This window comes from Mesocricetus auratus, unplaced genomic scaffold, assembly GCF_017639785.1.
Source record: "Mesocricetus auratus isolate SY011 unplaced genomic scaffold, BCM_Maur_2.0 Super-Scaffold_100010, whole genome shotgun sequence".
NCBI lineage: Eukaryota > Metazoa > Chordata > Mammalia > Rodentia > Cricetidae > Mesocricetus > Mesocricetus auratus.
Genome location: NW_024429194.1, coordinates 39,780,662 through 39,797,705, shown reverse-complemented (window position 1 = coordinate 39,797,705; position 17,044 = coordinate 39,780,662). Strand labels below are relative to the sequence as shown.

At 34.5% G+C, this 17,044-nt stretch overlaps 1 protein-coding gene across 4 annotated transcripts in view; it reads right to left on the bottom strand.

The window, feature by feature from the left end:
- Erbb4 (erb-b2 receptor tyrosine kinase 4) overlaps positions 1-17,044 on the bottom strand; it is a 1,016,453-nt gene that overhangs the window by 306,567 nt on the left and 692,842 nt on the right. For all 4 annotated transcript variants that reach the window (XM_005070538.4, XM_005070537.4, XM_005070539.4 and 1 more), the window contains exon 5: positions 16,837-16,902. In XM_005070538.4, coding sequence (XP_005070595.1) covers positions 16,837-16,902 — 66 coding nt within the window. The remainder of the gene's footprint in view (positions 1-16,836; positions 16,903-17,044) is intronic.

Sequence of the window (17,044 nt, the reverse complement as noted above, 5' to 3'; positions counted from 1 at the left end):
GTGTGAGTAACGCTGTACAAATGCATTATATAATGTTAATTGCATTCTACACAACAGTTGTTTTGTCTGGGTTAGCTCATTCCTCCTGACTAAATGATGAGTTTCTTGACTTTTTCCTAAAACCTAAAAATAAAGTATTTATTTTCAGTAACAAGTACAATATTTAGCACTTGGTGAACAACAGTACACAACATCTTTATTGAGTTAGATGTCAGAAATTGCCAATCTAAATGCTAATCTAAATTATCTTTTAGACTCTAACACACTTCTTGGAAAAATAAAATGATGTAGGAGGCTACCAAAATATCTCTTGGAAAAAAGAGTAAACAGGCAATTATTAAAAAACAAGAATTGCCATTAGCACTTAATAAATTAATAAAATTCTTAAATTCTGTGACTGGTTATTTTCTGTTGCAATAGCTTTACTTGGGTCTGTTTCCTATGATGATGATCCTCACTAGATGATATAGAACATTGAAATATGAAGCCTGTCATATTGAACAAAATCTCATTACTCCTTCTATACTAAAACTAAACCAGAGCTAGGCTCATGATCTGTGGTGACTTTATTTTGAAAATCATATACCATTTGCTGTGCTGTGTTTTCTGTTTTGTTTTGTTTTGTTTTCAAGACAGGGTTTCTCTGCAAAATAGACATAGGTGTTCAGAAACTTACTTTTTAGTCAAGGCTGGCCTCGAACTCTCAACACTCTGCCTTTTTCTGCCTCCAGAGTTCTGGGATTAAAGACATGTGCCACCATGCCCTCACATAGTAGCTTTTTGTCATAAATAACTAATTCATAAAGATTTTCCTCTTCGTTCTCCCCTTCCCCGTCCCTCTCTTTGTCTTTTTTTGCTTTCTTCTTATGTTGTTTAACATTTTCTCCTTCATTATATATTTTGTTGTGTCATCTAACATCATCTGACATATCTTCCATTCATTTGTTACATTTCTTAGTTTGTGGCTAATTCCAATTTTTAGAATTGTAATTGATAATCATACAGTTTTAATTTATATACTACATAAGTATACATAATATAGCCCATAAATATACACTGCTAAATTGGTTTAACCTCTAACACTTCATTCTCATACACTTATAGTATTCTTTCTAACAATTCACTAAACCCTACTACAATTATATATACATATTAGCAATTAATACTATGTAATGTAAAATTTATGGATGCATAGTTTTATAAAGAATGTATCCAAATATATGTTTACCATAAAGCTCTCTCAATGGCCTGGAAGTAATTAAAATTGCAGACATGTGTTAAATAAGCAAAATACTTCATTTCAAATAATTGTCATCAAAGAGCATCCTATTACTTTGTTTCTAGGTAACAAACATTGTTCAGCTCAAAATCAGCAGCACAAGCCCAGAGCAAATATGTCCTATATGCAACAGAGTATTTAATTCTAGACACATATTTCCGAAGGTTAATTTTTGTTTATAACTGCCTAGATTCATGGTAATATACAATATGTTTTAATTTCTCTTTATTTACTCTGGCCTTCCCTGAAAAGTGGGGGAATTATTGTAGAAAATATTAAAATCATAACATTACTAACTCAGAATTTATCTAAATATTATTGAATAGTCACACCAAGATCCTTAATCTCTTTGACATGCTAAAATTTGTAAACTTCGTAGAATGATTATTCCATGAGACAATCATTTGTTTTAAATTGTTTAATTATCTATAATGAATAATGTTTAAAAATTCCAAAGTCACAAGATCTTCCACAATATGGCCAAATATCTAAAATTTCCAGTACATTTAGATGTCTTATATTCAGTTTCAATTCAGGGAAATATAAAAAACAATCTGATTAATTTTTATCCAAACCCAAACTCTTAAAAAATATCTGCCTCTGTGCAGGGAAACCCTCCAGGAACTGCTGGACCTGTACCAGTGGCAAACAAACCTTCAAGATCTTCATTGAAAATTCCTTCAAAGGTATTGATCAAGTGTTCCAAATGGAATTACAGGCCAATTTAGAAACAAAGGAAGAGGATTTCTATCAAAACCAATCTACAGGCATCCTCAGACGTTGCTTGGCTCTCCTTCAGGTATTGTCAATCCTCTAGAAGATGTGAAGATGGGGATTTATTCTAAACCAGGGGCAGGAATGGGAGGTACAGTCCTTTTTATGCAGGAGATGCAGGAGCTGACAAAAAATTACTAAGACTAACCCATGAACAGGGCTCAGGCTGAGGAACTCTGCAGAAATTTTTGGCATCGATAAGGAGGATATGACTGGTGCAATTGTGCAGACAAACCAGGAAAGAAACAAGAGATTGAAGAGCAACATCTGTAACCTGAAAGCTGAACAGGCTACAGAAAAAATGTTGGAGGGAATGCAAATGAAGCAAGGGCTGATGCTGAAAGAGAAAGATAAGAGTTACCAGAAGCCTGTGAAATTGTCCCTGAGAAGATGGGAAAGGAACAGGCCCAGCTGAATGAGGAGCAACAGGGGACCACTGAGCATAAACTTCAGGAACAGATTCAATGATGAAATGAGGGATCCCAGCAGGAGAACAAAAGTTTCAAGATGGGGCTGTAAAGAGAAGGCTTTTCCTTGCCAGAGATTGGTTTTTCACCCGCCAGTCGCCTGGGCTCTGCCACGGTGTCGTCCCCAAATAACACACAAGATGCTGTATTAATTATGAAGCTGTTGGACTTGCCTGTTTCTTACTGGCTAGCTCTGACTTAAGTAATTACCCCATAATTGTTAATCTAAGTATTTCTCTTACTGGAGAAGTTTCCAGGCTTCCTACCCCATGGCGTTACATCTTGACTCCCCATGTTTCTCCTACCCAGAGGTCTCCTCAACTCCTAGTCCCACTTGTCTTGCTTCCCTATTGGCCAACAGTGCTTTGTTGACATATACACAGGACTTCCCTCATCATGGGGCAATGACTCATCAGAAACAGAAACAAAGAGCAAGTGCTTCAAAAGTTGTGGGCTAGAAAAAAAAAAGCAGAGTGGTCCATTTTTACCCAAAGCAGAGGTGAACAGGGTGTAGAATTTGGAATTTGTGTCACTCATGCATCACACGAGTAAACAAATCCACAAAGGCATGCAGTGCAATCATTGAAATCATTTATCTTCCTATAAGATTGTGCATCAAGGATGCCATTGAGGTCCCCACTATAGGAGATGTCTCAACAGTGTTGCTCAGACAACAGTTGTTTTCCCAGATGCTCTCCAGGGGACAAGTGGACACTAAGCACAGTGTAACTGTTAGCAAATAAGTAGGAACTAAGATGCCCAAGTATGTGATGGGTCTGAAGGACAGACTCATTTCTTACTTTAGACAGTGTAAAGTTTTCTATTATATCAAAACTGACCAGCCTCTTTGCAACAGCATGGTTTCTGGACTCAGGTCATGAATAATGCTATCAACGAACTCCAGTATAACCAAGACACCTGAGATCTACAGTCCATATATGTAATGTCCAAAGAAAGATGGGAGTATCCATTAGTGTAACAAGGAGCTGGGTCACAAATACATGGGCTGAGGAAGGATATGCTTCAGTTAATGTAGATTGAAACCATAAAGGAACATTTCCAAACTTTAACAATTGGCACCTGATTACATAGTGACACCATGACAACTAAAGTTAATGTAGTGCAGTATGCAACTTTGAAGGTGAACTTTTAAATGATGATGGGTAGTCTGCTAGAATCAAGGTATTTTGTTGATTTGCCTCTAACTGCATATGTATGCTACTCTTTTCCTATTAGTAGCAGCTGTACTTGAAACCCTGTTGGTTTTCCCCAAGCAGAATGAAGGTTATTTTCCCATTGCAAAAATAATAATGAGGAGGAAGGAGGTAACTTTCCATTTAAAAAGACTACATTGATTTTTATGTAGCATTCAACATGAAAAATAACACTTTTCCTTATCAAGAGTTTCACATTCTTTAATTACCAATGAAAATTTAGGAAGCATGCACCATACCCTATCACTGCTTGTCTGCAGAAGAGGAAACCACAAGGAACTTAAATATGATTTCTGAACAGTGATCTGAACGAGATCATTTTTTCCATTGTTTAATGGGCTCCTTTCTAAGGACAAAACATTCCCTTGCACATGTCAAAGCAAATACAGGTTGGAATGAAGACCAGCATAGAATATGTTTATTTTATTATATTTGTTGGTTAATAGACATTAATTACTTAATGACTTAAGATGATAAATGTTATTCACCATTGTAATGATGGAGACACACAAAATAATCAATGCCTGAAATTAATATCTCAGCCTCACAGGTACATTAACTTATAATTGCTTTATCTTCATTAATTTCTACCTTCATAAATATGTTTCATTAGATTTCCATTCTATATTGAGTATGCTCTTTGAGTTCTTTCAATGGGTCTTCTAAAATACTTGGGAGGAGATTTAACTACCTTTTGCAGTATTGGCATGCCAGTAAATGTGATTAAAGGGTAAAATCTTTTATATGAAGTGTAGTAACTGGAAACTAGAGGTGAGGATTCATTCAAGAATACATTCCATGAGAATACAATATGCAAATTTTAATCACTAAATGTTTGATGGAGAGGGAAACTGTTGATAGAAAACCACCTCCAGCAAGATTTATTTTATCAGTATCTTAATAAAAACAAAATTGAATGACTATTCTAAATACATTGATAACCAATATTATGACCAAAGTGTTGCCGTAGAATAAATTTACTTTATTTGAATGTGACAATTTACAGACCAAATATCTACTATTTTTTCTTTTCTGAACAAAAATAATTTCAATGACAAAAGAAAAAAATCTTTCTATAGTGTAAGATAATTAAGGTTGAATTTAGGTAGCACTTTTAAAGATTTCCTCCCTATATTTCATGTGTCCCTCCCCTCTCTTCCTGTTCCCCTTCTTCCTTACTTCTATCCCTCTGTCTTTCATCTCTTCAATCCTTTCTTTCCTATTGTCTTTACTTTGTACACCCAGTCTCCACGAACTGGAATTTTAATTCTAGCATAGGAGTCATTATGGCAATGAAAATTTTGATTTGGTTACTCAATGTCCATTTTTCATATTGGTCCATAATCTCATTTGAGCAAGATACTTAACATTTAAATAATCTGTGAATCATGAATTCCTATATGTTAAAAATAACTGGCAATGCTCTCGAAATCTTGAGAGGTTAAATAGGTTCTTCTATTGTGATGCCTAAAATTGAGAGACACAATTCTATCTAGTTAAAATGGGAAACATCTCTAAGTAATTTACAAGATTTGATTGACAGACATATTAATTATTCTTTTGTAGAACCTTAATTCCAGCATCCATTCACAAAGTTTCTTATTTTCACTGTTAAGGTCTGTATCACTAATTGGGAAATTAAACAAAAGTCTATAAGCAAGCACATAATAAAATTTATGAAAAAAGTCCTAGACTGGATATAGAATCATCTCTTGCTCATTCTAAAGACCAAAGTTTCAACCAAGAGGGAACATCACCAGAGTGTTGTTTCCTTCTCTCATCAAATTTTCAGTTAACACTTAATAGCTCATACCTCTATGATCCTTGAATCTTTTATACTTTTAATAACAAATTTTCTACAAATCATGTCCATAAGACATATCATGTCCAGTAGCTGGAGAGATGACTCAATGACCAGGAACACTAACTGCTCTCCCAGAGTGCCCTGGTTCAGTTCCCAGCATTCACACGGTGGTTTATAACCATCTGCAATTCCAGTTTCAGGCACTCCAACGGCCTCTGAGGATATTGCATGCATGTGGTATGAAGACATACATACAGGCAAAACACCCAAATACATAATCTATAACAAAATAAATCTAAAAAGAAACCTGCAAATACACCATTAAAATTCAATGGAAATATGAATGTTTTTGGTTATAGTCTTTGAGGTTTACACTGAAAAGAAAATAAGTGAATTTATCAGAAGAATTTGTCAGCTACTACAATGATTTTTTTAATGGAATGAGTTCCCGAGTGGGGATACTGATAGCATTTTAAGGAGAACCTCCAGGAGATTGCTGGAATGCTTCCAGACCTTTCCTCTTTCTCCAAGGTTCACCACGTAACTATGAAAGGCAAAAGTGGGCTTATAAAGGAATACTCTGGTTGCGTGGCTTGCTGTCATTTAAAATACCATTTGTAAGTCATTTTTAAAGTAAAACAATTAATGCTCGCAGATCTGCCAGCAATAGCACACTCACTGATCACACTACAGTGTATGGACAATCAGGGTCTGGGAAAGAAGCACAGGTCCACAATGCTGATTATCTTCCCATTGAGATTAGATGGACTCATCTGAGTACTCTCTCTCTCTGGCAGCCTTCTAGAATTAGTTAGGAAAATGTAATATTAAGAAGCAGCCCTTCCCTCCCCGAGCACCCACATTCTAAAACAATTATGTGAGGGATTTATTTGTTTATATAATAATAATGTGCCAGGAATTTATTAGTCCAAAGGGAAACTATGAGTTCCAAATTTTAAAGAGATTCCATAAGCCAATACTTGAAATTTCTGTCCTAAGAAAAAGTTTGCTAAGGGGTAAATAACTTATTAGGCTGGGAAGGCACACATAGAGGTGAGCCTTAACCCGAAATTCTCTTTTATGGATCATATATGAATTAAACCTCAAATTGTTGCCAACAGAGGAAGAAATCATGAAAGCCTGTATTTTGATTTGATTTGATTTGAACACAGATTTAGGTATTTTCCATTTATCTTACTAACAACTTGAGTACTAATGTGTTTAAGAAAGCTCTATAAGGTGACCTAAAAATGCAAACAATTTTGTGTCTCAAGATAGAATTATGAAATGTTGTCTAGGATTTCCCAATGATACGATCAGCCTTCCAATATGACCTGATGATAGAGGGAATACTGTAAATACAGTAAATGAGCAAACTGGCTGTGTCATGCGGTAATTTACACCTATAGGTAACATACCAGTTTAATCCTAAGGAAATAATTGCTACATTTCACCTGAAAAACATGGCCTATTGCTTCATAGACTTTGCTGAAATTGACATTCTGAATTAGTTAATAAAAGCATGCCCAGATGTCTGCAGGTAGTAATCAAGGTTGACCCTTGTCCCAGTCTAATCTCTGGTGACCCATGAGCTGTGACATGATAATATTGTTAGTTGTGCAGCAGAAGAATGAGATCTTGTAGAGTCTATTCTTCATCATCACCTGATTTATTCATTTACTTAATGAGGTCTATTTAACTTATTTTATAAAGACATACTTAATGATTCATTGTGAGAATTTAAAGTTGATTTTAAGCTACCCTCTTAGCCACAAGGGAAATTCTCCCTTATTAGGAGACTATTAACATCTACAAAGTTTGTGAGTAAGAAATCAAAGAAAATATTATATTACAATAATTATAAGGAATCCCTAGCAATGAGTATGAATTATTTTGTGTGCCATTCACAGGTCTGTAGACAGAATGGAAAACTGCATAAAAGTGATAGTGAATTATTGTGTGTTTGTATGTATTCATGTGTCTGTGGTATGTATGTATGAGCTCCTGTGTGTGTGTATGCGTGTGTGTGTGTGTGTACACGCATGCTTACATGTGCATCTTTGTGCAGGTGCCAGGCCACTAACATGTGCATGAAAGTCAGAGGTGAAAGTCAGAAATCTTCAGTTGCTGTCCACCTTGTGTTTGGGGACAGATTTTTTTGATATAACCTGAACCCAACAATTCAACTAGACTGGAAAGCTAAGAACTCCACACCCCTTTCCAGATCATGCCATCTCCACATACCCAGCAGTATAACCTGGGTCTTCCTGTAGTTTCTGGGTTTCAAACTTGAGTTATTATTCTTACAAGGGATGCATTTTACCAGTGAGGCCATCTATCCTGCTACGGTGTTTGTTAAAAGTTTCATTTCACTTTTGGTTGAAGGTTGCATCTTCATGAATTTCTCACAAAGCAAGCCATGGTACCAGGCACGGGTCTACATCTTATTAAGTGAAGTGATCAATAGGCAGAGGGAGTTCCTTGCTAGCTCAAGTTACACTCCAAAATAATGTTAAAAAGCTCAAAAGAAAACAAAGGCACATGGGACATTCTGAAATCATTTGGATTTTTGGAATTTCACAAACATGTGTATCCTGACTTGATGTAAAACCTAACAAACCAAAATGGCACACACTATCACCTCTTCTTGTTCTACTTCTGTTATCAAAATATCAGAAGAAAATGAAGATGAATTTTCTCCCATTTGATACATATCTGAGTTAGTTCTTAAATTGTGATGCAAATTATCAAAGAGTGCCTTGGTGTGAAAGAAAGAAGTTCACATCAGGTAAGTAATGAAGAAACTAAGCACGCTTTATAACCTGTTGGTGGAAAAGAAAAGATAAACAAAATAAATGTATGTGTTTATGGACAAATTCAATGCGAACAGCCAGACTTCTCTAGAGGAGGAGCCAGGATCCTTTCCTGGTGTACTAGGAAGCTTTATTTATTTATTTTTTTTTGGTAAGGGTGAAACCATGAATGATGAGCAAACTATCAGTGAGTTAAAAAACTGATACATGACTTCTGAAGGGCAAATTTGCTTCCAACCATCAAATTTCTGTATTTAAACATAGGTGACTACACAATTCTGTCTATAGAAATATGACTTGGAGGATGGTGTGCAATTATAAAGAATAACATATTTTGAACTGTTCATGAATCAAAATTGTCACTAATGTAATTTCAACATCTACTAAGTCAGAACTGCTAAATAAACAGTAGTACAAACAAGACTCACAAAACTATTACAGAACTAGAAAAGTGAGAGTTTGATCTTTGTGTACTGGAATAAGACATAAAGCATGAAGTATAAGTGAAAGAGTACCAAATGACAGGAAATTAAAGATGATATTGCCAATTCTTGTAAATAAAGATAAACAATATCACAGCATTTACTTGTGTTTTTGTATATAAGTATATGTGAAAATACACACACACATATAAATACTACACTGATTGTTATTAATCACTTTTTATAAAAATGAAAGAAGGGGGATTGTGGTAACACTGACATTATTACTTTTTACTGTGGCCCCTTGGGTATCAGCTAAATAGTTTTAAAGAAATATATAACCTATAATGGTATAACCTATGTACTTCCTAGAGCAAGCTCATTATCCCAGTGTCACAGATGAAGACATTAACATTTAAGAATATTTAACTATGTTATTCCAGGTCATGTACTGAGTTATTACCAAAGTAGGTTTCTAAATTACATTCCAAAATCCTATTCAGCTTCATTGGTATGTTTGCAGACACAAAGAATAGATTCTCAAAAGTGAGGACCAACAGGTCTTAGAATAGTGAGTAAGATGGCTCCAGAAATTATTTCAAATTCAACCCTGTATAGCTAAAACAACGTCATATGTTTCTAATTTCATTTATGAAAACCAGTTCATTGCAACAAATTATCAATTCACATGAAGTAACAACATTGTGAGTGATTACAATGAAAACTAAGATACCACCTCAAATCTCTTCACATTAGTTGCTCAAGCTTGGAAATAAGAGTCCCAAAAATGTTCCTGCATATACACATGTATAATTTCATGGCATCTTATATGTAAGTGATATCAACTTGCAAATTTTATAGAGAAGGGTAGGAGACCAAATGGAGGTTAATATGTAAATCCACATTTCATCAATATCAACAATAGACTGATGGTTAAGTAATTGTAAGAATCATATTAATTATAAATGTATGGCTTGAGGATATTATAAAGCATGTCTTCAAAATATAGCAGGATTTTTTATTTAACCTACTTAATAAAATTTCATGTCAATCAGGGTCCTCTAACAGGTTGTAACCAGCAGTTAGAAACAGTGTTCAGCTGAGTGTACATAGGTCAAATTGGGAAATTTTAAAGAAAAACATGCCTGGTTAGTGTATATCTACTATAAAGAAATGAATGAATTTAATTTAATTTAATTAATTCTTTTAATTAATTCACCACTGTAAAGACAGCGGATACTACTTCTTCAAATTAGGATCACAGAGACCAAAAAATCCAACAGACCAGAGTGTCTGTTATTACTTTTTCTGGTCTGTATATGTTCAGAAATGTTTAAAAAAATAATAAAACACCACATTATAAAAAAGGGTGTGATTTATTTGCTGTACTATTTTTCACTGGTGAGATTATGTATGTAATATGTAGTTTAAGTAAGTGTAAAGATATATAAAACTAAGGGGAAGACATTGATTCTCTTACTATAATAGCTTTGGTATGAATCTTGGAATACTCTATCTTGCTTCCAATTTAATATAAAGGTTAAGCAAGCAGAAAAAAAAACCAAAACCAAAAGTAACTCAGAAGGACTTAAGACTTGAAGTGTATGTTTTAAATTCCATGACATAATCTCATCTCCCACTTCATGCTAGGATGTCCACAGAAAAGGTACATTTCATATATTGTATTATATCCTAGCATGATATTCAGCAAGATCTCAAAGACACTGCATTGTCATCTATATCATAGTTCAGATAAAGTTACCTGCTATAGTTAAATGGAAAATAATCTTCCTTCAAATCTATTAGGAATGTCCTGAAAATACCGTAACTGATATCAATTTCTTCCCATGTTCTTCAAGTAAATTATTGACTCACTGCTTAAAATGTTAAATGTGTACAAGTAATTTGTGCATTGTGATGTTTCCCTTAATTTTACAATGTCTCCGGAAACTATAAATTCAAGAAAGGGAAAATAGAAAATAATTGAAATCAATAAGAAGGCTTATGGACATACAAAGTTATTAGTAAAATACAAGAGTTTTAATTAGAGATGTTAGCTTCTAACAAAGGCTTGCTGTATCCCTGATTGATCAGGGGTGCTGACTCAGCTCTTTCTCCACTCTGCATTAACTCCAACTGGCTTTGCTCGCCTCTAATTGGATATTTTCCACACTGTCACCTACCTTTAAAATTACACTTGTTCCACAAAGAATGTAAACACAATTATGCTATGGTAAATTATATGTTTATACATGCATACAAATATAATTTATAGCCTCACAATTTGTCATTTGAGTTTCACAATTTACAGAATTTTTTAGAATTCCATGGTGACAGAAATACAACTTAATTCTGAGGTGTTACATTTTATTGATTAAAATTTTGGGGAGCAAAACAGAATACCTTCCTTTGAGTTTATTAATTATTTAATACCATTAAATATTCCATTTTGATGCTGTTATAGGTATATTTTAAAAACAAATGTAAGAAGTTGTATTTCTAATATTTTACTTATGACTGAATAAAACAAAGGTTTAGATTTTCTTCCTTTCCCTATTTTAAGAAAGTTTCAATATGTTGTCATGTCCCAGCGTAAAAAAGTATGGAGAATTTGTTAACCTTCCAATTTTCTTAGTATAATCTGTAAGAACTTCTTTTTCTTATTAACATTTACTTAAATTAAAAATAACCTTTTTTACATACCAATCCTAGTTCCCCTCCCTGCCGTCCATCCTCCCATTGCCCCCACCAATAACCCCCATCTACTCCTCAGGGAGGGTGAGGCCTCCTGTGGGGGATCATCAAAGTCTGTCATGTCATTTGGGACAGGACCTAGGTTCTCCCGCATGTATCTAGGCTGAGAGGGTATGCCTCCATAGGGAATGGGCTCCCAAAGTTCATTCTTGCACTAGGGATGAATACTGGTTCCACTGCAAGAGGCAGCATACACTGCCCAGGCCTCCCAACTGACACCCAGGCCATATTCAGGGGACCTGGGTCTGTTGCATGCTCGTTCCCCAGCTGTCAGACTGGGGTCCATGAACTTCCACTTGCTCAGGTCAGTTATTTCTTTGGGTTTTCCTAGCACAGTCTTGACCCCTTTGCTCATCACTCTTCCCTCTCTAAAACTAGATTCCTGTTCTGATCAGTGTTTAGCTGTGAATCTCTCATTCTGCTTCCACCAGCTACTGGATGAAGGCTCTATGATGGCATTAAAGTAGTCATCAATCTCATTATAGGGGAAGGTCATTTAAGGTAGTCTCTCCACTATTGTTTAGATTCTTAGTTAGTTTCATCCTTGTGGATCCCTGGAGAATTCCCTAGTGCCCGATTTCTCTTTCAACCCATAATGTCTCTATTAAGGTATCTCTTTCCTTGTTCTCCTTTTCTCTTCTTCCCCCAACTTGACCTTCCTAATGCCTTATGTTCTCCTTCCCCCCTCTCATTTTCCCCTACTCTTTCTATTGAAACAATAAATAACATAAAATGTTGTTTAAAATAATATTTTATTTTATGAATATATTAAGTATCCCATTCACAATTTTAATAACATATTGACTACTTTATTTAAAAATGTAAGTGGAAACTTCCACAGATAAATGTTCCTTTTATTAAAATTACTACTAATTTAATGACAAATGGGAAAATGTATCATGTCTGTGTAGTCCCGCAGCTGGAACATGAATTGTCTCTTCACTTTTCATAGTACAATATTTAAATTCAGGAGACAAACACCTTTTCTTTCTATTGTTAAGCATACCATATTTTCTATTTGTTTCTAGGTAAGAAATGATATTTGAAAAACAACTTAGAAAATGGAAAATTTAGTATCGAAGGTTATCACCTTAGAAAATTCTAATTATAAAATCTGCAAATGAAGACAATTATGACTACTCTCATGCAAAATGTATGCAAAGTTTGGGAAAAATAAAACTGCAATATTTTACTCTGTGCATCTTTTATCTCTTCCCTCACTCAAAATGCAGTGACTAAACAAGCTGCCATTGGGTCTGGGAGGACAAAAAAGAAGTGTATAATGAAAGTGCCACCCCTCCTGATGATAGGAGAGTAGAGAAAGCTGCCCTGATACTGTGACTAGCGATGAAAAAGGACATGCAGTGTCTAGTTTAAATGTGATAAGTACACTTCATATATCTTGCAGGGACAGAGATAGCTTTGTTCCTTTAATCATTATTATTTATTTCTTAAAGCTGAGTCTCCTTCTCACCCACACCTATACAAGTCAGACCTCAGTTCTCGTGAACAGAGAGAGTTGTCATTCTTACCCGTAAGCTTACTAAATAATACTTCCATAAGCTTCAGCCTTCACATAGAAGATAAGTTCATCTCCCCTGACATGACTACATTAATCCACTGAATCAATTTACTTAAGCTGTGCTGTGGAGCAAGGCAGGCACGATTTAACTGAGCTTAAAAGTACTTTCAAGTTGGAGTTGCTTCCACACATGTAAGGCATCTCTCAGTACTCCAGCCTAAGTTCTGTTTGACCCTTTGCAGTGAGGCGAGAAATACTCTTGTTAGGTGTCTAGGGTCAGCATGCTCAAGCATTCAAAAAGGATTTAAGGAGCATGAATCCGAATTGTTCAGAAAATCAGACTCAGGGGTAAATCAGAGCAGAATACTTAGTAAGCTTGTACAAGCATCATTTACTTACATTAATATTTATAAAATCCCTTAGCATGGCTACGATTTTCAAAGAAGATTTTGTTTTTTTAAAAAAAAAGGTCTATTGTAATAGAGAATGCTCCAGTTTATTATCTGAAAGTCAGTGAATGCACTTGAGGATACACTTAAATTATTCAACATGTCTTCAAAACAAGTTATACTAGAAACTCATATAATTCTAAAACCCTGAACACTGGACAAATAACCTTTGTCCATACTAAGCTGCCAATATAATCTCCCTGGACTTTCATTTCATGGACTCTACTTTAACATAGCACAAAACTTTCCCACAGTTATGGAAACCCTGCAACCTCTTCTTCAAGGAAAACATGATGGGCTGACATCTTTGTTACCCATGTCTCTATTCTGAAACATTGGCAACTCTCATCAGTCCCCTTTTTCATCTCACCCTACAACTTGTTCATCACTGTGAACTCCTCCCAGAGCTGAGCTCTTGGTTTTTACTGTGACTTCCCACCCTTTAATTACACATACAGCCTCTAACACAACAGCCAGGAGGGAGGTAAAGAGTAAGGCAATGAAAGGTGGGGCAATAAAATAGAACCCTAACTTTGGGATTGCTTAATGGAGATGAAGGACATTGGAATAGTTGTCCTTCCTTTGCCAATACTTTGTAAGTCTGAAAAAATATATCCACAAAAAGCATAAGGAATTTTTGATAAAAGAAAATTAATTACCCATAGAGAAGCTCTCACAAAAAGGAGTTTATTTTAGCCAAATGGAAATAAGTAACTTGTAAATTATTATGAGACTACATCTTGCAGATATGAAAATGCATATTTTTTTGTGGCCAACCACTTAAGTAGAATATTCTTAAAAGTTTCAAAGAATCTTATATGACACAGTGAACCTCACCACAATTCACCTTCACTCATAGAGGAACTGCTGAAAATTTAAGAGACTAGAATTCTGGGTTGTCTATAATTCACCTTCATGAAAGCTCTGGGGGATTCTCATCTCTATAGAATCTTCTGTGAGGTCTAATTTTCACAGAAGTGTGAAATTAATTTTATAATTAAAAAACTCAGACCTTACAATACTTAAGTTTCATAGTAGCTCCAAAATACATTTGCTCTCCTGTTTAAATATGGATAAGCAATTTATCTCTTAAGTAACACAGAGGAAGAGGAGAAGGCTTTGAGTAAAATCAAGGACAAGCAGTCTGCATTTCCTCCAGTCCTGTTTCTCTCCCTGCCCCAAAGCCAGAAATAGGTAGACATCTCAAGGTTAATTTATCTCCTACATTCTTCCATTCACTTATGAATAACTTTTTCCAATATAACTCCTTTAATTAATGTATGCTAATTATTGGGGCCTTAGTCTATGTCCAAAACTCCTTAAGCATTTCAACTTATATATTGAATAGAATTTCATTCTGAAAAAAAAAATCAACCACCAGGAAGTGAATATAACCATTTCCATTTTATAGATGTGGTGACTGATGATTAGCATGGAGTTGTTTACCCATGGGGGAAAACAGAACAACTGTAATTTCCAACACATGAGTGATTTCTGAGTGAACATGCCTTTGAATGTCCTCTGAAATGTGGTGTACACGTGATACAGCAGTCTTCAGACTCAAAACAGTGGCTGATATGCAAATATCATATACATAAAGTTTCCAACCTCTTTAATTACTTTTCTAGCTTATAGAAAAAAAAGATGATTGTCCTTAACTTTCAAGTAATTTATCTTAAAGTACATTTAAAAAGGAAATATTTTATAATCTAAAAGATTCTGTGCTAAAGTATATCATACTAAAGTTTGTACTTGTATATAAATTAGATGTGCATAAGTAGTTGCTTAAAGTTTAAAGAATGTGGAGTAGAAATGGTGATTATTAAGAAGCTGGTATTATAGTCACCTTTATTTCTATGCTGAAATAGTAGGTAGATGAAACTAGTCACCTTGTGTTTCATGATTTTTCTATATAAACAGAACTTTTATCCTTTTAAGATTATCATGTTTCAAGAGTGTCTTTCAGTAACAGAAAGCTAACTAACACATCATATAGCATAATGAGTGGCTTTGAGGGAAAAATGTGCAAAGATATAAACATGCATCTTTGGTCTACAGAAATTACTTTCAGAAGAACAAAGGGCATGCTGCCAATGGGTGGCTGAGCAAAGCAGGTACAAGTCAGAAGACAATCTTAAGTTATTGTTTTCACATTTCTTGAATTTTGAATATGAAAACATATATAACTTTAAAAAGCAATTTAAAATTACCTTTGAGAATTAATCCTTCTGTATCCTCTGTTGCTGGCTTACATTACAAATTTTCTTTTGTTAATTTTTTATTAAAATAATGTCATGAATGGAGGCAAATGTGAAATCTCTGAAATTTTATCTAGCATTATAACAAATTAACTAATTGTGCAATATTTGCATATCTTAATCTCCAATGTTTGGTGTTTTGTATTGATTTTATAGTAGCGAAATCTGCATTTTGTTTTCTCACCATCCCATCGTTTTCAAAACTTTGGTCTTAATGCAAATGGGGAAAATTTTAATATTTGCATAGGAAGCTTTGTTTTCAAATTTAAAATAAATTATTTAGCCATAATATTGGTGACATATAAAGTATATTTTGAGTATTTAGAATACTGAAAAAATATATATGCATATATATATACATATATATATATATATATATACACACTATTCGGTGGTGCTGGGTATCAAACCAGGGTCTCATGTATTTACAGCAAACACTTCTAAGGACAGAGTTCATTCCTCAGTCCTCACGTTTATAACTGGCATGGTTTGGTTCCAATAACTTAGCAATCATGACAGTTAAATACTCATAATAATTAAAGTGTCAAGAAACTTCTGTCTGCATTAATGTGCACATACACCCCCTTGTAAATAAAAAAATCTTAAATGGAAGCATAGAATGGAGTAAGGTTTGTTGTTATAAAGCTACTGCCCATGTAGTTTACATCTATGTGTTATACTCATGCCTAGAAAAAAAAAACGGGCACATGGTACTTCTTATGTTTTTCTTTTTTAATTCACAAATGACAGTAATAATACTTAATGAAATACCAGTTTACTTGAAATTAAATTAATATAATTTTTCATCGTATTTGGATCTTCTAATTTTACTGATATACCGACTTCAAAGTCAGAGATAATGTCATGACAAATGTGCTATGTAGGTCATTAGCCAAGAAACTACAAGGAAATATGAGAAGCAATTATGTATTGTTTCATTTGAAAGCAAAGACTTAGGTAACTTATTTGGATGGAAACAAATTAAGCTCATTTCGCATTGCAATTGATCAGAATTGTGAGAATTTCATAACTAACCCATCAAGCATTCCAAACCTTCTGCTTTTCACTGCGAACACTTACAGGTCTGGCAGTGATTTTCAGTGGGCCCCCAGCATCGGCCGGTACAGGACTTATGGCATCTTCCACCTGCAGAAGAGGAAAAAGGAGAAAGGCTGTGTTCTCCATAGCTTTTCATTCTTGTACCTTTTTAATGAAATTCTCTTGTTTCTGGATGGGGATTTTAAGTCATGCAAGCATTGAGATATATCCCCAAAAATGTTCACTTATT